Here is a 23,581-nt window from a genome sequence, read left to right as displayed (position 1 = left end):
CACTAGGCCAGAAGCCAAAAGCTTTCCCGACTTCTCAGCCAGAACTAGTGCATAGCCTGCAAGACCAGAACAGGGTGAGGGAAAAGATATGTTTGGAAAAAAACAATCTAGCTCACTTAGTTGGGTGATTATAAATTTGGGCCGACCTAACTCGTTTAGTTGGGAAGATGTGCTCAGCCACCAGCTTGCAATGTCATCTCACAAATAGAGTGGTGCATTTTTATATTTAACAAAAGCAAGGAAGACTAATAAAAGATTGAACTGTGAGCTTTTTATTTTAATGCAGGGAAGTGAATGTGGCAAATTGGTCGGCACACCAGCAGGAGTGGGCAGTTAAAGGGAAGTCAGACAGAAACAACCATGGACCATTTATGTTACGTAGCTTGTGGAGAGTCCATTTTTTAATTCCAGTTAACTGCGCTATCCAATAGCAGAAGAAGCTCCGAGAGGACAATGATTTTGACACCGCACGTTCTAGATGTATTTTAAGAAATCAAAACATTTCTTTTTGCTGCGTTGCTATGATTTGAAATGGCTAAAGTGCTTGTTTCTGCCTCCATTGGTTTAATAAAATGCTTAGAGGTATAGCTGATTGTCTAGCTTGTACTTTCCAACAGAAAATGGCCAGCACAAAAGCTTAATAAAACCCTTAGAATCAATGGAAGAAGCCTCACCTGCTGCTTCATTTCAGAATAGACCTTCTCAGAATTCAGCTCCACCTGTCTCTTGAATTCTTCCAGAGCTGCCTCCGCTTTCTGGGCTTGGAATTTCTGCATCTCAGTTACGCTGGTTAGTTGGTCCTCTTTATCACTAAACAAACAGAAATGTTTCAGTAAAAACAATACCTAGGGGCCTTATGTTTAACAGGACAAACCCGCCAGTAAATCTATCTATTTATATAATGAAAAGCCTTGCGTCTGGTGAGATTCACACCAGAGACACTGCACTGCCAGAGTTGCCGTCTTTCAGATGAGACACTGAACCGAGGCCCCATCTGCTCTCTCAGGTGGGCCTTGGAAGATCCCGTGGCACTATTCGAACAAGAGCAGGTAGGTTCTCCAGGTATCCTGGCCAACACATCCCTCAACCAACAACTAAAACAGATTATCTGGGTATTTATCCGCACCTTGCTGCCTGCAAGTTGGCCGCCCTGTTTCCCTACATTTCAAAAGCACTTCATTGGCTGTGAAGCGCTTTGGGACATCCTGAGGTCATGAAAGGTGCTCGAGTTTGTTCTTTTTTCTTTTTTAGTGCCACATTTCAAATCCATAGGTAACAATTTAATAATTGGTTTAAATTACCATTCTGATTCGCTGGTTATGACTGTCAATCACAAATGAAGAATTATCATAAAAGCAACCAATCAAATCTCTCAATTCTTTCAAAACTGTTTTGATGGTCATCTTACCACATGTGGCTCAGTGGGTCGAACTCTCGCTTCTGAGTCAGAAGGTTGTGGGTTTAGAGACTTGAGCACAAAAATCTTGGCTGGCACTCCAGTGCAGTACTGAGGGACTGCTGCATTGTTGGAGGTGCCGTCTTTCGGATGAGACGTTAAACCGAGACCTCGTCTGCCTTCTCAGGTGGACATAAACGATCCCATGGTACTATTTCGAAGAACAGCAGGGGAGCTATCTCCTGTGTCCTGGCCAATATTAATCCCTCGATCAACATCACAAGAAACAGATTATCGGGTCATTATCACATTGCTGTTTGTGGGATCTTCTTGTGTCAAAATTGGCTGCCATATTTCCTACACTAAAACAGTGACTACGGTTCAAAAGTACTTCATTGGCTGTAAAGCGCTTTGGGACGTCCTGAAGTCAATGTCATCCTACTGTGCCTCTCATCACATTCCCGTCACTCTGCCTTCCCTAGCCTACTCCTGTATATCCTTACTCACACCAACTTACCTTGGTCCTCCACCCATCCCTCTCTATCTACATCACATCCCCATCTCAGTAGTCACCCTTCACACTCGGCCTCATCCTGGTGCAATCTTGCCAATAACACATAAGGTAGGCACTTGGATATTTTATACAATGTTCATGTAAAGTTTCTGTTAATGTGGCGTCAAACATTGAAACCTTCATTTTCAACGCTTCGCATTCTTGGACAGATTTGTGTGCACCTTTGGAAGTGGCATAGTGAGCTGCAGTGAATGGTGAGACATAACGGTACCCCCCCACAATGGTCATGTGTGAGAAAGGAATGGCTTGCGCATTGTAGGGTGCTTTTTGGTGTAGGTGTGGGGTGGTGCCAACCTGATGCATCATGTGGCAGCCAGGGTGTACAGCATCAAGTGAAGACAATCTGGCCATGGTGAGGCCATCCCTGGTCTGTCGGGCAGCAATGTGGTCGGATGCTGATGTCCTGTGTGCCGTGCAGCATCAGTTGATTGCGGAGAAGGTTGGTGTTGCTGGTGTGCCTGATGCTGCTGGTGTTGGGACTGATTGTGGTGAGATTCTGAGGACCAAGGTGAGAGAGTATAAAGGGCACCCATGATGATGGAATAGATGGCAGGTAAAGTTGTCAATGGTGAGAGAGTTCGTCCAATGAGATGAGAACGGTTGGAGAGCGGAAAGTGAAAAGTCTGCAGAATGTGTGCTGGAAATGGAGTGAGAAAAAGGTTCTGCCTGAGAAAAGTGAGTATCAGTCAGGTGGGAGCTTTTACTGTACATTTTATGCTGTCAAGTCATCAGCTGGAGCAATGGCCACTAAACTCACGCCTCAGCTTGACAGCCGCGGTCTGCGCACAGTGGGGGATCCCGTGGTCATGAAGTGAAAAAAGGCTGTTAAGCATCTGGCAACTCGATGCTAATCATTTTAATTGGGTCCCCTGCCGCTGTGTATCAGGTCTGCTCAGTGTGGAAAGACATGTGGTGGCGGGTTGACAGCGGATTCCCGACCTGCTGTCAAAAATAAAGCACTTTCCCACCCGACCTGCCACCGATCCCACCCTGCTGACCCCCCCGCCCCGCCCGGAAAATTCCGGCCAAAGTTACTACAGATTTCAGAAATTAAGACGTCTTTTTCCGTTTGAATTAATCAAAAAAACATATTTCTTGTTTCCCAACACTTTCAAAACAACGCTAATGGCTCCTGATCTCGATTCTGCGTACACTTATCTCTGACGCTGCAATTTGCACATAGGAATCTCCAACCTGTGACCTCGGCCTGGGAATGACCAACAGGAACTTGTGAAAGTGTATGGCAACATTTTGTAATGCATATTTGACATAGTTGAGTCTGGCGCTTGAGTGTTACTGTAGCATGTTTAACCATAAAACAGTAAGGAAGAAGTGTTACAAACAGTGGTGGCAAATTTCATCGAGGTTGCTGTGGCCTCCTGCCATAATTCGTTGGAACCAACCAGAAATAGGCAGGCACCTGGCTATTCTGGGTCTCCACGGTTCTCGGTCTGCCTTGTAAAGGACAAAACCTTCGCCTGCCCCTTACAAGGCCAATGATGCCAAGGGGACAGAACTGGGTACCGGGGCTGCCCCTGCATGTGGATTTTCAGGGCAGTACTCTGTATATATCTGGTTGGCGTACCAACTGGACAGAGCTGAGGACAATTATAGCAGGGATAGTGTCTCTCAAATTTGGCTTTGGTGGTTCCTGGTAGTAAGAGAAAAACTTGGGGACAAAATAGCCAACAGGTTTCCTGTAGCATAATGCATATCCCAGGAACCCTGCTCCAACCAGCGATGATTAGCTCTGATCTCAGCCTGCTTAGTGATGGGGCATGACAATTACCATCAGTATCCACAGGGTATTGCGGTCCAATGGCCCTGCAAGAAATGTATCTGGGGACCTAGGCTGAGGACAGGACTGGGCTCAGCTGTAATGGTTCCCACTGTTGAATAATATGTTCGTCACAATCCTTAATGTTATTAGAGGAGTGATCTGAACAACTACTGGTGCTTTTCAGTCATCAGCTATCCCTATGTTTTACAGACTGAAACAGCGGTGCCATTCCTCCTCTCGGTGGCATCATTTACAGGAGCAGTGGGAAGCACTAGCCATGACCATTACCAGCCATTGCCAATGTCGCAGAATTTCAAGAGATCACTGAAGTTCAATTCAGACGAGAGTGGCTTTCCCGCAATGAATGTCCAGTGAGAGGAAATCAATGAGTAATTCAAAGGGTACGTACAACAAAGAGAAGACATGCAAACTGGATTCTTCATTCATGACAGCACTGTTGAAGTTGGTTCTTGCTGTCTTTAATAAGAAATTAATTTGCACACTTCCACTTCTCCAGATTCCTTCCTTGGCCTGACTGTCTGATTTCCTTTTGAAATGCCGTTTCTGCAGGGAAAGGGAATGCTGCTTTGATACATTTTAAATGCAAGTGCTGCTGGCTCTTACAGTTCTGCTGTTGATGTGCCATGTATTCAAATTCAAATAGTGAGATCAAATACTCAGCAGATCAGTCCTGAGGAAGGCATCACAACTCTACGGGGCAGGCTAGATAGACCAGCGGGTCTTTTCTTGTCTATCCGTGCGTAAGGATCTTGGACCTGAAAGGTCAAGTGACTGACTTCTGTTCCTCCACAGTTGCTGTCTGACCTGATGAGTTTTTTTTAAACTCGTGCTCGTTTTGCTTTCAGATTTCCAGCACCTGGAGCATTTTGCATTTTATTCAAATTCAAATACTGTGGCTGTAACTTCAAACAGCTGGGACGTGCACGGTTTGGCTATTGAAATGTCTGTGAGAGTGCTTCTCAGTCTTTTAGATTCAGTACAACTGTAGTGCTCACTAACATCTTGTCAAGAACTCGAGGAATGCCGCAACACACTGAACCCCAAAGTGACAGAATACTGGAATGTAGCTGCACAGTGAGCTCCTGAATTCAAACATGGGGGTTTAGACAAGTGGACTTCCGCCACAGGAAGAAAAATGTAACACTGTTAGTTCCAATTTAATGAGGTTTTGCACTTGCATTGTGTGGAAGTTGGGATAACCCTGCCTTCTAATTGCTCTCCCTTGCTATCTTTTTCTGGAAAGCAAGAAAACAACAACAACTTGTATTTATATAGCACCTTTAATGAAGTGAAATGTCCCAAAGCGCTTCAGAGGAGTGTTATGCGCTAAAAATTTGACACCGAGCTGTATAAGTAGAAATTAGCGCAGGTAGCCTAAAGCTTGGCCAAAGAGGTAGGTATTAAGGAGCGTCTTGAAAGAGAAAAGAGAGGTAGAGAGGCGGAGAGATTTAGACAGGGAGTTCCAGAGCTTAGGGCCCAGGCAACAGAAAGTGCGGCCACCAATGGAGGGAAATAACACAGCATTCCAGGTAGGTCAACATCTCATGGCAACCAGCAGGTCACCAATTGAGGCTTAGAGACAAATGGAGCAACAAGAATGCCGAGGACTGCAAGTGAAGGACGGCCATTTATGACTAACAAAGATTCCCTTAAAAAACAGAACCCATGAACAAGCACCACTACAACTCAAACTATATGGATGAGTGGTACAAACAAATGTCAACATATACATCAATGGCTAATACTAATATTAAACGATTTTATACAGTTATTTTCCATTCTTCAACTTGGTCCAGTATTTGATCTATGATTCACTGCCTAGACTTCTGTCTGAGGCTGAACCAGACTGTTCGCAACCTTGGTGTCATATTTGACCATGAAATGAGCTTTCAACCACATATCCGCAGCATAACTAAGACTGCCTATTTCCACCTCACCCATCACCCCTGTGCTCACTGACCTACATTGGCTCCCAGTTAAGCAATGCCTCGATTTCAAAATTCTCATCCTTGTTTTCAAATCCTTCCATGGCCTCGCCCCTCCCTATTTCTGTAATCTTCTCCAGCCCCACACCCCCCCCCCCCCCCGAGATGTCTACGTTCCTCTAATTTTGCTCTCTTGAGCATCCCTGATTATAATTGCTCAACCATTGGTGGCTGTGCCTTCTAGAATTCCCTGCCTAAACCTCTCCGCCTCGCTACCTCTCTTTCCTCCTTCAAGACGCTCCTTAAAACTTACCTCTTTGACCAAACTTTTGGTCACCTGCTCTAATTTCTCCTTATGTGCCTTGGAGTCAATTTAAAAAAATCTCGTAATACTCCAATACAAGTTGTTGTTGTTGTAGATTTACCCACTGGGACGGAGGAGACTCTGGGCATCAATTCGCCAGCTGCCTGGCTGTGGAATGCTGACCAAGGTGGGATGCGGTATCACTGGGCAGATTATATTATAGTTTTAAGAGCCGCTAACTGCAATGGCACAGTTTAGATGAAAATATATCCCACAGTTTTACCAAAAGACTGTTCAAGACTGATTTAAATAGATTATTCTTGTTTGAATAGTTAGATCTGATGATGCCATTAGGAGACTGGGAGGGAGCTGAATTAACAGGCATTAATCCAGATTGCTTCGGCAATCAGATCATCTTGTCTGTGTTAAATTCAGCTCCTTTGCATTGTAGGGTTCAGTAACTCCTCCAAGCTACTTCCATCCCAACGATATCAGTTCTTATTGTGATCATAATTGTTTCTAACCGTTGCTGTTTAAAAATGGAAAAGAATGGGAAACCTTCCCTTCCTCCCTCTCCTGATGACACTGATTCTTGCTGGGATGCAACTCCACAGGTGGCGAAGTACCTCTGGTACCTCACCCAAACGGGTTATCTTCACTAACTCCACACAGACCAGGAAACAAAACTGCTCCGTATGACTCAGACCTATACTGGGCAGTGCCTTGTTCCTTGAGGCTATCAGGAAAACTGAGATTCCCTCCTTAAAATATTGAGATGGTAAGCTGCCACTTACGAACGTGTGATCCATCGTACAGCTACTTGTGAAAGCAACCCAGTATGTGACTGAGACAACCCAGAATGTGTCCCATGGTGAATTTAGCTATTGAGTTATTAAGTCATCCTCGACTCCGAGGGAGTGCTGAACAAGATGGAGTAAGACAACATTTGTAGCTGTCCCCGCACACTATTTATTCCACACTGCAAAATAACCCAATGTCTGATGATAAAGTCACTGAAAACATGCTAAACATCCAGTGAAGTGTTGTTACTGATGAGATAAGTTAGCGTTCACAGCCCGACGTGCAACAGCCAGTGCCATAATATGTATAAATATATATGTATTTATTGGCAGCTCATGATTGAGCCACCATGTTTTTTGCATTGAATATATTTGGGCAAGACATAATACAACCATTTCAAGTCTTACCTTTTTTGTCATCTACAGTAACTGGAAAATAAAGTAATTCAAACAAAACTGACTGATGTACTAAGCTGGAGCAAGTTCTATGAACAGTAGGCAGCGTATGTGTCAACATCATAGGCAGTCCCTCGAAATCGAGGAAGACTTGTTTCCACTCAAAACGTGAGTTCTTCGGTGACTGAATAGTCCAATACGGGAATTACAGGCCCCAAGTTTCCACACGCTACAAAACAGGCGCCCCTCAAAGCTGGGCGCCCGTTTTTCACGCCAAAAACGGCGCCTGAAAAAAAACGCGCGATTCTGGAGCGCCCTGCAGCTCCATGGCAGCTTGGCGCGGCGCCCAGGGGGGCGGAGCCTACCACTCGCGCCGATTTTGTAAGTGGGAGGGGGCGGGTACCATTTAAATTAGTTTTTTTCGTGCCGGCAACCCTGCGCGTGCTCGTTGGAGCGTTCGCGCACGCGCAGTGTGAAGGAAACATTGGCACTCGGCCATTTTTGTAGTTCTTTTTAATAAAAGCACATTGCCCTTTTATGATCAGCACTGAGGCTTCTTGCAGCAGTGAGAAGGCTGCAGGAAGCCTCAGAAGTTGAGGCAGCCGTTTCCCGACGGCCTCTCCCCCCACTGCTGTCGGGAATGGCTGCTCAACTTCTGAGGCTTCCTGCAGCCTTCTCACTGCCTCCCCCCCGCTGCGGTCGGTCGGTCGGGCCCTCACTCCCCCTCCCCTGCCCGCCACTGGGAACGGCTGCCTCCTCCCTGCCTCCCGCTCGCGGGAACGACGCCACACCGCTGAGCTGACTGTAAGGCTTCCACCTCAAGTGGAAGGCTGCTTGCTGCCTGCTTACTGCCCGACTGCCCCTCCCTGCCTCCCGTTCGCGGGAACGATGCCACACCGCTGAGCTGACTGAACCTGCCTGAAGCACTTTCACACAGGTAGGAAGATGGTTTATTTAATCTTTTCTTTGCTTATAAATGTTTATTCAGGTTGGATTTATTTGTGTAATATTTGTATAAGTATAAATAAGGATTTATTGTAGAATTTAATGACTTCCCTTCCCCCCCTCCCCCCCCCCCACCTCGTTCTGGACGCCTAGTTTGTAACCTGCGCCTGATTTTTTAATGTGTAGAACAGGTTTTTTCAGTTCTACAAAAATCTTCACTTGCTCCATTCTAAGTTAGTTTGGAGTACGTTTTCACTGTGGAAACTTTGAAATCAGGCGTCAGTGGCCGGACACGCCCCCTTTTGAAGAAAAAATTCTGTTCCAAAGTGAAACTGTTCTAACTGACTAGAACTGCAGAAAAAAAAATGTGGAGAATTGCGATTTCTAAGATAGTCCGTTCTCCACCAGTTGCTCCTAAAAATCAGGCGCAAATCATGTGGAAACTTGGGCCCACAGTCTCCGTATGTCACAGGTGGGACAGACAGTCGTTGAAGGAAAGGGTGGGTGGGGAGTCTGGTTTGCTACATGCTCCTTTCGTTGCCTGAACTTGTTTTCTGCATGCTCTTGGCGACGAGATTCGAGGTGCTCAGTGCCCTCCCAGATGCTCTTCCTCCACTTAGGGCGGTCTTTGGCCAGGGACTCCCAGCTGTCGGTGGGGATTTCGCATTTTAACAAGGAGGCTTTGAGGGTGGCCTTGAAACATTTCCTCTGCCTACCTGGGGTTCGCTTACCGTGTAGGAGTTCCAAGGAGAGCGCTTGCTTTGGGAGTCTTGTGTCAGGCATGCGAACAATGTGGCCTGCCCAATGGATCTGGTCAAATGTGATCAGTGCTTCGATGCTGGGAATGTTGGCCTGATTGAGGACGCTAATGTTGGTGTATCCGTCCTCCCAGGAGATTTGCAGGATCTTGCGCAGGTATCGTTGGTGGTATTTCTCCAGCGATTTGAGGTGTCTACTGTATAAGGCCCACGTCTCTGACCCATACAGGAGGGCGTGTATGTGCAGTGTAACAATATGTACCAATTTTTCTTTGTTGGCATGAAATCCCTTGATTGCCATCCTTTTTCCCCCTCCTGGTGCAGGTCTGACAATACCATGCACGCTTTGTAGCCATAAAAGGAACACTTGTATTTATCAGGCCATTTGGCCCATCGACCCTGTTCTGCCACTCACTGAGATCATGGCTGATCTGTGACCTAACTCTATATATCCACCGTTTCCTCATACAAACAAAAACAACAACTTGTATTTATATAGCACCTTTAACGTAGTTAAATGTCCCAAGGCGCTTCACAGGAGTGTTATACGGCAAAAAAATAAATTTGATCGAGCCAGATAAAAAGAAATTCCAGCAGATGACCAAAAACTTGGTCAAAGAGGTAGGTTTTAAGGAATGTCTTGAAGGAGGAAAGGGAGATAGAGAGGCAGAAAGGTTTAGGGAGGGAGCTCCAGAGCTTAGGGCCTAGGCAGCTGGAGGCCATCGATGGTTGAGCAGTTATAATCAGGGATGCTCAACAGGGCAGAATTTGAGGAGCGCAGATATTTTGGGGGGGGGTTGCGAGGCTGAAGGAGATTACATGGATAGGGAGGGGCGAGGCCATGGAGGGATTTATAAACAAGGATGAGAATTTTGAAATCGAGACGTTGCTTAACAGGGAGCCAATGTAGGTCAGCGAGCACAGGGGTGGTGGGTGAGCGGAACTTGGTGCAAGTTACGACATGGGCTGCCGCATTTTGGATGACCTCATGTTTACGTCGGGTAGAATGTGGGAGCCCATTTAAAACTGAGATGAGGAGAAATTTCTTCTCTCAGAGGGTTGTAGATCTGTGGAATTTGCTGCCTCAGAGAGCTGCGGAAGCGGGGACATTGAATAAATTTAAGACAGAAATAGACAGTTTCTTAAACGATAAGGGAATAAGAGGTTATGGGGAAGGGGCAGGGAAGTGAACCCGAGTCCATGATCGAATCAGCCATGATCGTATTAAATGGCGGAGCAGGCTCGAGGGGCCAAATGGCCTACTCCTGCTCCTATTTCTTATGTTCTTATGTTAAACCCTCATAGCATTTAAAAAGTACTTGGCTATGTACTTGAAGTGCCGTAAACTGCAAGGCTACAGACCAAGAGCTGGAAAATGGGATTAGGCTGGATAGCTCTTTTTCAACTGGTGCAAACATGATGGGCCGAATGGTCTGCTTCTGTGCCGTAAATTTCTATGATTCTATGACAGCAAACTAGGAAGTAAGATGCACTGATTATCCTTCACTTTTTACAAATTTTACAGAGAACGAAATACAGATTCGGACATACACATGGGATTAAAGAAAAAGCTGAATATCATAAACAAACTTAAAAAAAATATTATATTAAAAACCCTTGCCATTTTTTATCATAATGACATTTCACAAATAAAAAATTAGTTTTTCAGGGCCAGAGAGGTTGTTCAGCAGTAGTTACGCTTTAGTGTGACGTTAAAAACCCAGTTACACTTCATTCAAAAGGCTTAAATTTTTCGGGGGGTTTTAACAGGGATATTCCAGCGTAAAAAAGGAAGTTTATGTCAGTTCAAGTGATTGCTGAAGATTGCTGTCTGTGGAGGAGCAGGGAATCACTAACAGCAACTTCTGGATTTCTACGCTTAACTGCGCATATGCGGACGCCAGAAGTTGCTGTCAGCTTCACAAAGTAATGACGGCGAACGCTGACAATTTTGCCGTCATTGCAACCGCAAAATCCTAACCATAGAGTACCTTTCCACCTCATCAATATATCTCAAAGTGCTCACACACTGAATTACTTTTGAAGTAGCACAGCTCTTGTTATGTAGACAAAGACAGAAGCAATGTCATACAAACAGCAAGGTGATGCATGCCTAATTAATCTGAGAGAGGTGGTTGACTTTCTGGCTGATCCCCACCAATGCAGTTCGGTTGAGCACTGGCAGGTTTATGATGGCAGCTTGATGATTATGTGTCCTGCAATGTTTCCTTTTCCTGACAAGAGCACCTCTCCAGAGCAAAGTGACCAAGTTTGGGAGTTCAGCAGAGCCGAGTAATTCAACCTGCAGTCCCTCGACTCTGCGTACAGGCACAATGGCATCCCCATGTATCACTTAAAACAAATAGTACAGATAACATAAGAACATAAGAAATAGGAACAGAAGTAGGCCATACGGCCCCTCGAGCCTGCTCCACCATTCAATATCATGGCTGATCTGATCATGGACTCAGCTCCACTTCCCCACCCACTCCTCATAACCCCTTATCCCCATGTCGTTTAAGAAACTGTCTATTTCTGTCTTAAATTTATTCAATGTCCCAGCTTCCACAGCTCTCTGAGGCAGCGAATTCCACAGATTTACAACCCTCAGAGAAGAAATATCTCCTCATCTCTGTTTTAAATGGGCGGCCCCTTATTCTAAGATCATGCCCTCTAGTTCTAGTCTCCCCATCCGTGGAAACATCTTCTCTGCATCCACTTTGTCAAGCCCCCTCATAATCTTACATGTTTCGATAAGATCACCTCTCATTCTTCTGAATTCCAATGAGTAGAGGCCCAACCTACTTAACCTTTCCTCATAAGTCAACCCCTTAATCCTCGGAATCAACCTAGTGAACCTTCTCTGAACTGCCTCCAAAGCAAGTATATCTTTTCATAAATATGGAAACCAAAACTGCACGCAGTATTCCAGGTGTGGCCTCACCAATACCTTATATAGCTGTAGCAAGACTGCCCTGCTTTTATACTCCATCCCCTTTGCAATTAGGGCCAAGATACCATTGGTCTTCCTGATCACTTGCTGTACCTGCATACTATCCTTTTGCGTTTCATGCACCAGGACCCTCAGGTCCCGCTGTACTGTGGCACTTTGCAATCTTTCTCCATTTAAATAATAACTTGCTCTTTGATTTTTTTCTGCCAAAGTGCATGACCTCACACTTTCCAACATTATACTCCATCTACCAAATTTTTGCCCACTCAAATAGCCTTTTGCAGATTTTTTGTGTCCTCCTCACACATTGCTTTTCCTCCCATCTTTGTATCATCAGCAAACTTGGCTATATTACATTCAGTCCCTTCTTCCAAATCGTTAATATAGATTATAAATAGTTGGGGTCCTTGCGGCACTCCACTAGTTACTGGTTGCCAACCAGAGAATGAACCATTTATCCCTTCTCTCTGTTTTCTGTTAGTTAGCCAATCCTCTATCAATGCTAATATATTACCCCCAACCCCGTGAACGTTTATCTTGTGCAGTAACCTTTTATGTAGCACCTTGTCAAATGCCTTCTGGAAGTCCAAATATACCACATCCACTGGTTCCCCTTTATCCACCCTGTTCGTTACGTCCTCGAAGAACTCCAGCAAATTTGTTAAACATGACTTTCCCTTCATAAATCCATGCTGACTCTGCCTGACCGAATTTTGCTTTTCCAAATGGCCTGCTACTGCTTCTTTAACAATGGACTCCAACATTTTCCCAACCACAGATGTTAGGCTAACTGGTCTATAGTTTCCTGATTTTTGTCTGCCTCCTTTTTTTTAAAAATAGGGGCGTTACATTTGCAGTTTTCCAATCTGCTGGGACCTCTCCAAAATCCAAGGAATTTTGGCAAATTACAACCAAAGCATCCACTATCCCTGCCGCTACTTCTCTAAGACCCTAGGATGCAAGCCATCAGGTCCAGGGGATTTATCTGCCTTTAGTCCCATTATCTTACTGAGTACCACCTCCTTAGTGATTGTGATTGTGTTAAGTTCCTCCCCCGCTATAGCCCCTTGGCTATCCACTGTTGGAATATTGTTAGTATCCTCTACCATAAAGAATGAGATATAAAATATTTCTTCAAAGTTTCTGCCATCTCCATGTTCCCCATTACTAATTCCCCGGTCCCATCCTCTAAGGGACCAACATTTACTTTAGCCACTCTTTTCCTTTTTATATACCTATGGAAACTCTTGCTATCTGTTTTTACATTTTGTGCTAGTTTACTTTCATAGTCTATCTTCCCTTTCTTAATCATTTTTTAGTCGTTCTTGGCTCAGTTGTTGGCAATTATCTCCGAGTAGGAAAGTCATGGGTTTGTGTCTTACTTCAGGACTCACTGATATTCTAGCGCAGTACTGAGGGAGTGGTGAAAGGTGAGATATTAAACTGAGATCCCATTCATTTGATTCAGGTGGGCATTAATGATAACATGCCAGTTCTAATATCCTGGACAACAGTCTCCTCTCAGCCAACACCATTTCATCATCATCATCATCATCATAAGCAGTCCCTCGACGCGAGGATGACTTGCTTCCACGCCAAAAAGGGATGAGTTCACAGGTGTTTCAATGTTCCAGATCCCGAACTAATATTCCAGATCCTGAACTACATCTTGAAGGGTGGAAGATGCCTGTGCGTGGATTTTATCAACGTGTGGTGGCCGTTGCACACCAACCACCACACGGACTTGACTACACCATTTATTAACTAGTCATATATCGCATTCCTATTTGCGACATCTAGCTGTGCACAAACATAATTCTTATGTCTTTAATACTCTTATGAATGACTCCACGAGGTCTAGTATTGTACTTGAGCTGTTGTGACCTTAGTCCCATTTATTGTAACTCCAGAGTGAGACACAAGCATGGTGGGCAGTCTTTTATGCTGGGCCCTGCACACCTATGCAGGTGACCCTCAGGTCTCCCACCACAGTGCCCTCTGGTGGCACACCTAATGTGACTATACAGTTAGTATACATGGTCTACATACATGACATCACTTCCCCCCCAAATCTTTAATGCAAATTGACTTGTACATTGACGGTGACCTGGGCTTTGCTCTTCCTGGTTGACCATTGGAGGGTCACTTCTAGTTTGGGTGGGTTGGCAGTGAAATTTGTTGCCAGTGGAGGTCCCAATTGTTTCTGGTTGTGAGTCCATGACTACTCCATTCTCCTCCCCACACAGAGATCATGCTAATGGCCCGTTACACGCATGTTGCATTCAAGTTCATCACATGGGTTTTACATTTACATCTTGGTACATTTGTTGGGTGGATTACAGGTGCGTTTGTTTTTGTGTGGTACATTTACATGATCAGTACAGGTATATCAGTACAGGTACACAAGGACAGTCTAGTTCCAGCACGGCCAGATGAGATCCGGGTCGTCTGGTGGCGGTGCAGCGCCTCATGCTAGTGGGTCTGTGAGCGAAGTGAGCTCATTTTGCTCAAGCTGCCGGAGCTCAGATCTCTTGCTGTTACTCCTTGTGTTGGGGCAGGCCCAAAGACAGCTGGTATGTCTGTGACCTCCTTATCCTTTTCATTTGCACAATGTCGCTGCTGCTCCCTGGGAAGCGGTCTGAGCGAGTGAGCGTTTCGTCTAAGCGACGGTGGGGCTGCCTCGTCTTGTCTAGCAGTTCACAGGGGACTACTGACTCGCTTTCCTTGAAGGCACCATTGTGAGCAGTCTCCAGATTGGGATCCTGGCTGGTCCAGGTCCCGTTCGGAGGAACCGTTATGGGTGACCCTTCGCTCTTGGGCATTGCCGTGGTGGTGAGTGGGTTTGTGGGCTGCACCTTTTCCACCCGGGTGGTGGGAGACGGTAGCCGACTGCGAGCATAGGCGCAGTTTACTGTTTTTGGCCCGTGGCGGTTTATGCCATCGGGTGCCTGCAATGTTCAACTGTTCTGAGACAGGGTATCGCTACCGGTGCCTCTGCTCTCCGGGGATCGTTTATTCTGCGGCTTGTCGACTTCTGTCAGCTGTGGGAACACTTTGATACATCGTTCTGGTCCCGAGACGCATGCTACAGCATTGGGTAGCCCGCTGGACCTGTATGTGGCCGTTAGGTGTTCACCCGCTACATTGGCTGATTGCAATTTGCACCGAACATCGCTCAACAACATTTTGCTCGTTACAACTGGATTTTTGCATCGGTTATTAATTTCAAGCAGTTCATTCAAAAATGGCAGGTTGCTGGCCTCCTTTAAAATGGCTTTACTACTTTTACCCCAATTGTCTTCCTTGCGTGGAACCACGTGTAGTTGCTCCATTGGCGCTGCACCTTGTGGTTTGGATGCCATCTTTTCCCTGTCCATGATGTCGACTGCCGCGATCTTCTTTCCCAGGGATTCTGCCACTGAAGCTGGGAAGGCGCCTTCGGATCCAATCTTCCTCCCCAGGATTCCTGCCACTGAAACCGGGAAAGTGCATTCGGGCCGTCTCGGCCGGATCATCGCCATGCAGTCGTGATGAGCGGTCTGTGCCTCGGGGGCTGCGCGGATCTGCTCTCCGGTGCCTGATCCAACCGAAGGTGGGGGCTTGTTCTGCCTCTGAGCATGAGAGACGTCGATCGCTGGAGGGATGAAGTCTTCCCTGTTCCATTGAATCTTCCCCATCCACCTTCTTCCAAGTAGCATTGGTCCATCACCTGAAACAATCCACAATGATAAATTGTGCACCACGCCATCATGGGATATACTTATATCCGCACTACCAACAACTGATGTCAGTTCCTTGGTGTAGGTGCGCAACTTTGCCTGAACCGGGACCAGCTAGGGTTGTTCAGCTTGACCGTTCCATAGCCTCTCAAAGGCTTCTTGGCTCATTACTGACTGACTCGCCCCCGTGTCCACTACCATGAAGTCTGGAATGCCATTTATCTCGACTTCCATTATCACTGGAGGACAATGTGTGATGCAGGTATATACTCCATATACTGCGTCCTGGGACTGAGCTGTCTCTCTAGCCATCTCCTCGTAATCCGCGCTGGATTCACAGCCATCTGCTGATTCCTCTTCCACGTGGTGAGTCACAGCTCTTTTGCACATTCGCTGGAGGTTGTCCTTTGTGCTGCAGCCTTTGCAAACATGGTCTCTGAGCCAACACTGATGAGCCCTGTGATTACCTCCACAACGCCAGCATGGTGCTACTCGACTTATGTTTGCACCCCTCAGCGGACTCTGAGTTAAAGGACTCGGGGGCCTGTAACGCTCTGCCCAGGGCAGATTCACGTTCAACAGTTCTGCCTGTGACAGGTGCCAATCTATTTACCTGCCGGGTTTGAGTCCTGAGAGTGAGTCCCCATCTGCTTGGAGCTGCAGCTTGAGGTCATGAACGCCTGGCTGATGCTGATGGCCTTCTGCAGAGTGACGGTGGTTTCGGCAGGCAGTAGCCTGTGAAGAAGGGCCTCACGACCGATGCCAATTACGAAGACATCCCGCAACACATCGGCGAGGGATGCGCCGAATTCACACAGTCCTGTCAGCCTCCTGAGGTCGGCAGCGTACTTCGCGATTTCCTGGCCCGCAGGGCGGCGGTGTGTATAAAATCGATGCCTGGCCGTGAGGATGCTCTCCTTCGGTTTGAGTTGGTCCCAAATTATTTCAGCTCCTCGTATGACTTGGTCGTTGTTTTCTCTGGTGCAAGCAAGTCTCTGACAAGGCCGTAGACCACAGGCCCACAACTGATCAACAGGATAACTCTGCGCTTATCTGCCAGCGTGGCTGGATCATCGTCTACCAGGTCGTTTGCTACAAAATATTGGTCGAGTCGCTCCATAAAGGCTTCCCAATCTTTACCCTCTGAGAATTTTTCTACTGCACCAACGCAAGTCATTTTTGCATGAAAGTTCGTAATCTCGTCGCCAGTTGTTATGTCTTTAATACTCTTATGAATGACTCCATGAGGTCTAGTATTGTACTTGAGCTGTTGTGACCTTAGTCTCATTTATTGTAACTCCAGAGTGAGGCACAAGCATGGTGAGCAGCCTTTTATACTGGGCCCTGTACAACTATGCATGTGACCCTCAGGTCTCCCACCGCAGTGCCCTCTGGTGGCACACCTTATGTGACTATACAGTTAGTATACAAGGTCTGCATACATGACAATAATGTTGGTCACTAAATTTCAAAGTAATTTCAAAAATAATTATGTGAAGCACTTTGGGAGGTTTCTGAGGTGTGAAAAAATGCTAAACAAGTCTTTGCGAATAAAAATAGTAACACAAAATGCTGGAAATAGTCAGCAGGTATATCGGCATCTGAAAGAAGATAGGTGAATAGTTTAGATGGGTCCCTTCAACACCAGAATTTATAAAGTGTGTTCAGGAGAACTTTCTCGATCAGTATGTTTCCGGTCCAACAAGGAAGGAGGCATTACTGGATCTAGTTCTGGGGAATGAGATGGTCAAGGGGAGCAAGTGTCAGTAGGGGAACATTTAGGGAACAGTGATCATAGTATTATAAGGTTTAGATTAGCTATGGAAAAGGACGGGGAGCAATCTACAGTAAAAATATATAATTGGAGGAAAACAAATTTCAGTGGAATGAGAACGGATCTGGCCCGGGTAAATTGGAATCAAAGACTGGCAGGCAAAACTGCAGTCGAGGTACATTCCCACTAGGGGGAAAGGTAGGGCAACTAAAGTCAGAGCTCCCTGGATGACGAAAGAGATAGAAAGTTGAAGCAGAAAAAGAGCGCGTATGACAGATGTCATGTCGAGAATACATCTGAGAATCAGGCTGAATATAGAAAGTTCAGAGAAGTGTAAAAGAAAATAAGAGGGGCAAAGAGAGGGTATGAGAATAGAATGGCAGCTATCATAAAAGGGAATCCAAAAGTCTTCTATAGGCATATAAATAGTGAATGGGTAGTAAGAGGAGGGGTGGGGCTGATTAGGGACCAAAAAGGAGATCTACACATGGAGAGGTACTCAATGAGTACTTTGCATCTGTATTCACCAAGGAAGAGGATGCTGCCATAGACATAGTGAAGGAGGAGGTAGAGGAGATGCTGGATGGGATAAGAATTGATAAAGGTGAGTTACTAAAAAGGCTGGCTGTAGAAAGTAGATAAGTCACCAGGACCGGATGGGATGCATCCTAGGACGCCGAGGGAAGTGAAGGAAGAAATCGCGGAGGTACTGGCCAAAATCTTCCAATCCTTCTTAGATACGGGGGGTGGTGCCAGAGGAGTGGAGAATCGCAAATGTTCACATGCTTGTTCAAAAAAGGGTGTAAAGATAAACCCAGCAACTACAGGCCGGTCAGTTTAACATTGGTAGTGGGGAAGCTTTTAGAGGCAATAATCAGGGACCAAATTAACAGTCACTTGGACAAATGTGGGTTAATGAAGGAAAGCCAGCATGGATTTGTTCAAAGCAAATCATGTTGAACCAACTTGATTGAGTTTTTTGAAGAGGTAACAGAGAGGGTTGATGAGGGCAATGCGGTTGACGTGGTGCACATGGATTTCCAAAAGGTGTTCGACAAAGTGCCACATAATAGGCTTGCCAGCAAAGTTGAAGCCCATGGAATAAAAGGGACAGTGGCAGCATGGATAGAAAATTAGCTAAGTTACAGGAAACAGAGAATAGTGGTGAACAGTTGTTTTTCAGACTAGAGGAAGGTATACAGTGGTGTTCCCCAGGGGTCGGTACGAGGACCACTGCTTTTCTTGATATATATTAATGACTTGGATGTGGGTGTACAGGGCATAATTTCAAAATGTTCAGATGACACAAAACTTGGAAGTATAGTGAACAGTGAGGAGGATAGTGATAGAGTTCAAGAGGACATTGACAGGCTGGTGGAATGGGCAAGTGGCAGATGAAATTTAACGCAGAAAAGTGTGAAGTGATCCATTTTAGGCTAAAGAATGAGAAGAGGAAATATAAACTAAAGGGTACAATCCTAAAGAGGGTGCATGAATAGAGTCCGAGGGGTATATGTGCACAAATCGTTGAAGGTGGCAGGGCAGGTTGAGAAAGCGGTTAAAAAAGCTTACGGAATCCTGGGCTTCATGAATAGGGTACAAAAGTGTGGAAATGATGATGAACCTGTATAAAACACTGGTTCGGCCTCAACAACAATTGGAGTACTGTGTCCAATTCTGGGCACTGCATTTTAGGAAGGATGTGAAGGCTTTGGAGAGGGTGCAGTAAAGATTTAAGAGAATGATTCCAGGGATGAGGGACTTCAGTTACGTGGATAGACTGGAGAAGCTGGGGTTGGTCTCCCTCGAGCAGAGAAGGTTCAGGAGAATTGATCGAGGTGTTCAAAATCATGAGGGGTCTGGTCAGAGAAGATAGAGAGAGCAACTGTTCCCACAGGCGGAACGGTCGAGAACCAGAGGACACAGATTTAAGGTGATTGGCAAAAGAACCAAAGGCGACATAACAAAAAACTTTTTTACACAGCGAGTGGTTAGGATCTGGAATGCACGGCCTGAAAGGGTGGTGGAGGCAGACTCAATCACTGCTTTCAACAGGGGAGTTGGATAAGTACCTGGATAAGTACCTGAAGGAAAGAAGTTTGCAGGTCTACAGGAAAAGGGCGGGGGAGTGGGACTGGCTGAGGTGCTCTTGCAGAAAGCCGGCCCGGGCTCGATGGGCTGAATGGCCCTCCTTCTGTGCTATAACCATTCTGTGATTCTATGAACATAAACCTGGTTATTACAGGACCTATTATGGGTTGCCTTAGTCCATCTGGCTCGACCTCATTAATCATCTTTATTACCCTTTCACTGCTCAGCTAGCCTGCTGCATGATCATAAGAAAAAGAGAGAAAAAAAGGATTATTCAGTGCGTATTACAAAAAGTCACAAATAGCAGAAAGCGAGCTAAAGACAGGGATTGAATTATGGGAGGGGAAGAAGAGGGCAAAGGAAATCTGTTTAAAATAGCTGGAAATACATAGAGAAGGTTTTTAGTGTGCACGGGGCTGATGAAGCAATGATCCGCAACCAGTCTTTTCTGTTTCAGATGCTGACTGAGGTGCCGTATATTTCTAGCATTTTCTGGATTCAGTTTTACCATCCTGTGGATGTTCACAGAGTGGGATTCACCATCGTGCTTGAAGATGGCATCAGAACTACTTGATTGAATTAGTGCCTTGCAATTAACTGCTAGCTACTTGTTATTCTACTTTTCTCTCATGCCCTCTGAGCAATGCTACAAACAGCCCCATAATCATGCCAATTATAAAAGACCAAAAAGAACTTGCTATAAAACATTGATGATATTTTATGTTTTTTTAATCAAAGCTGTTGAATCTTACATCTATTGCAACAGCAAATATTAAATTCTGCCCCCCACCTCCCTGCCCACAGTGCTCCAGCACACGTCTTATCTGACTAGGTTTTGTCTATCCCCATGTGAATTTCTTGTGCTCATCAAGGTATGGGGTGTTACTGTTGGGAATTGGAACACTGTCAGTAGTAAGAACTCCCAGGTCAAGTAAATCACAGGACCTCTCCCCACGAAGCTCCAATAATGTCCCTCAGCTCTAATATCAGACAGAATTTCTTCTGCACCAGTGTGATGTTTTTCTATTTTTTACACCAATCTTCATGTGGGGCTGCCAAGTTGTGGCCAGAATAAGGACAAATTTGAGCTGTCACACCCGCTAAAAAGTGAGTTGAGACTGCAATAACATGTTTAACGTTGGACCCATACACCTGGCAGGCAGCAAGGACTTTCGACTCAGTGATCTGGGCTGGATTTGAATCCAGGTCGCTGAGTTGAGAGGCCACTATCTAACCTGCAACACCAATACTTCGCCCTAGCAAGCTTTTAATGCAGCATGTGCGAAACAGCTGGATGTGTTGGATTTTGAGAAGAATCAATGGCACCATTGCTATGAGGAAAACGCCCCAGAAAAAATATTGACAAATACCTTGTTACGTTAAGTATGATGCATAACCAGGAGAGAGTTCCAGGGAGCATCTAATTCATGGTTACGATGATTTACACATAAAATAATAATACCTTTGAACAACGTCTAGGTGGTAATCTAACAGAGTTCAAAGGACATCTTGAATTGCACCTCAAATCTTGACTAATTTATAATAAGCTATTTGAACCCCTTAATTAGATTACAGATCAGGAATTCTCTCCGATATGGAATATGATTTCAATTTTCTGTGTGCGAAAGAGAGTGAAAACACTAGATTGTTACTTGTTAGGAGACGATGTATATATCCTTTTTGCTGGGTGACATTCACACTTGATTAATAACTGTAGAGACATCATTACAGGTATAGAGGGAAATTATCTGCAGTTGATTACCAGGACTTTCTGCCTGCAGTACATTCTACATAGCTGGAAGTGATTACAAGGCACTGATCTCATCAAGGACTTCAGATTATAATCCACGACAGGAAGGCTGGAGTGGTTTATAATCATTAACTGAACCCCCACCCCCCCAAACCAAATCAAATTATTGCTTTGAAATTACTCCCAGTTTTCTTTCATTTTTGATACCATTAATCAGTATATCTTCCAATGCATAGTTCACGAAACAGCAAAGGCTGATGCACGGCTTCAAGCTGACAAAGCCCCAAAAATGATGGGAGCTGAAAAACAGCCCGCAATTTAAAACACGCAAAAACACAGGGCCCCAAACTGCACCTTTCTATAATGGCCATGACCGGCCACGAATCAGTAAGGAGTCACCACTCGGTCGCGCGGAGCGGCCGCCATTTTGTATATTGCCCTCCCTTAGTTTTGGAGCGGTGTACGGGACTGCCCCACCCGTTTTCCCGCCGCGTCGTGAACGCACCGACTCTTTACCAACCGGCGGCGGCCCCCTCTCGGAGATTTCCCTGTGGGAGCGGCGCTACCGCCGGTACCTTACTTGTGGCTGGGAAGCGCAGCCGCCCTTAAAGGGAAGTCACACTGCCGGCAACCCCATTTCTGTTTTTTATTGTCAGCCGACTGCCAGGTCGGGCCAACAATTATACCCGCGGGTTCGGCCGGGTCGCCAACAGTCAGCCTGGCACTCCCTCTTGGGTGCCAGGCCGCTGGCCCGGTGGCCCAGTGTTTGCCACTAAAGTGGCTGCAGAGTTCGCAGCGGCCCTCCCTTTTAACAAAAGGGGAGGGACGTTGTGATGCGTCGGCCACTTCGACCCGCCCTCACTTCTGCCCCACTAGTGGTGGCGACTCCGATCTGACCACACTTCCGCCCCTCTCCTCAAACCAACACCGCTCCGACTGGAAACATAAACCAAAGAGCTGAAAATCGCCGCAATGTCCGCCCCATGCATTGGGACGGACGGAGCACCTACAAAATGGGAGATGCGCACCGTTTCAGGCAGAGGGCAATTTTGGCGCACAGAGTTACACAGAAAGGGCACTGGGCTTGCCATAGGCTTGTCATAACTTAAACTAAACCCAGTAAGTATAACCAACACTCAGCTACTTTTCTGAGGGAATATACTAACGTATGCTAAATTACAATTTGCAGCAGTGCTGGATGTAGCTATTACTGAAGGATGAGAGTTCAGAAGGCACAAGATTAATTTTATAGAGGAATCTGGGGGGGGGGGGGGGCTCCATTTTCAGAAAGTTTTGATTGTTAACACTTTATTTGATGCATTCGCTGACATTATGGAACCCATTATTGTTATGTATTTAACCCCTTGTAACCTGCATCATAGAAACATAGAAAATAGGTGCAGGAATAGGCCATCCGGCCCTTCGAGCCTGTACCACCATTCAATAAGATCATGGCTGATCATTCACCTCAGTACCCCTTTCCTGCTTTCTCTCCATACCCCTTGATCCCTTGAGCCGTAAGGGCCATATCTAACTCCCTCTTGAATATATCCAATGAACTGGCATCAACAACTCTCTGCGGCAGGGAATTCCACAGGTTAACAACTCTCTGAGTGAAGAAGTTTCTCCTCATCTTAGTCCTAAATGGCCTACCCCTTATCCTAAGACTATGTCCCATGGTTCTGGACTTCCCCAACATCAGGAACATTCTTCCTGCATCCAACCTGTCCAGTCCCGTCAGAATTTTATACGTTTCTATGAGATCCCCTCTCATCCTTCTAAACTCCAGTGAATACAGGCTCAGTCGATCCAGTCTCTCCTCATATGTCAGTCCTACCATCCCGGGAATCAGTCTGGTGAACCTTCGCTGCACTCCCTCAATAGCAAGAACGTCCTTTCTCAGATTAGGAGACCAAAACTGAACACAATATTGCAGGTGAGGCCTCACCAAGGCCCTGTACAACTGCAGTAAGACCTCCCTGCTCCTATACTCAAATCCCCTAGCTATGAAGGCCAACATACCATTTGCCTTCTTCACCGCCTGCTGTACCTGCATGCCAACTTTCAATGACTGACCTTGACACCCAGGTCTCGTTGCACCTCCCCTTTTCCTAATCTGCCGCCATTCAGATAATATTTTGCCTTCGTGTTTTTGCCACCAAAGTGGATAACCTCACATTTATCCATATTATATGGCATCTGCCACGCGTTTGCTCACTCACCTAACCTGTCCAAGTCACCATGCAGCCTTTTAGCGTCCTCCTCACAGCTCACAAGCCTTTTGAAAATCCAAATACACCACATCCACTGGTTCTCCCTTGTCCACTCTACCAGTTACATGCTCAAAAAATTCTAGAAGATTTGTCAAGCAGCATTTCCCTTTCATAAATCCATG

At 45.8% G+C, this 23,581-nt stretch overlaps 1 protein-coding gene across 5 annotated transcripts in view; it reads right to left on the bottom strand.

The window, feature by feature from the left end:
• The window catches only part of cep112 (centrosomal protein 112), a 516,124-nt gene that overhangs the window by 176,671 nt on the left and 315,872 nt on the right, over positions 1-23,581 (bottom strand). For all 5 annotated transcript variants that reach the window (XM_070857896.1, XM_070857897.1, XM_070857899.1 and 2 more), the window contains one exon: positions 675-810. In XM_070857896.1, coding sequence (XP_070713997.1) covers positions 675-810 — 136 coding nt within the window. The remainder of the gene's footprint in view (positions 1-674; positions 811-23,581) is intronic.

This window comes from Pristiophorus japonicus, chromosome 16 (genome assembly GCF_044704955.1).
Source record: "Pristiophorus japonicus isolate sPriJap1 chromosome 16, sPriJap1.hap1, whole genome shotgun sequence".
NCBI classification, from domain to species: Eukaryota; Metazoa; Chordata; class Chondrichthyes; family Pristiophoridae; genus Pristiophorus; species Pristiophorus japonicus.
The sequence above is the reverse complement of the archived record's forward strand: the minus strand, read 5'-3'. Positions and strand labels throughout refer to the sequence as shown.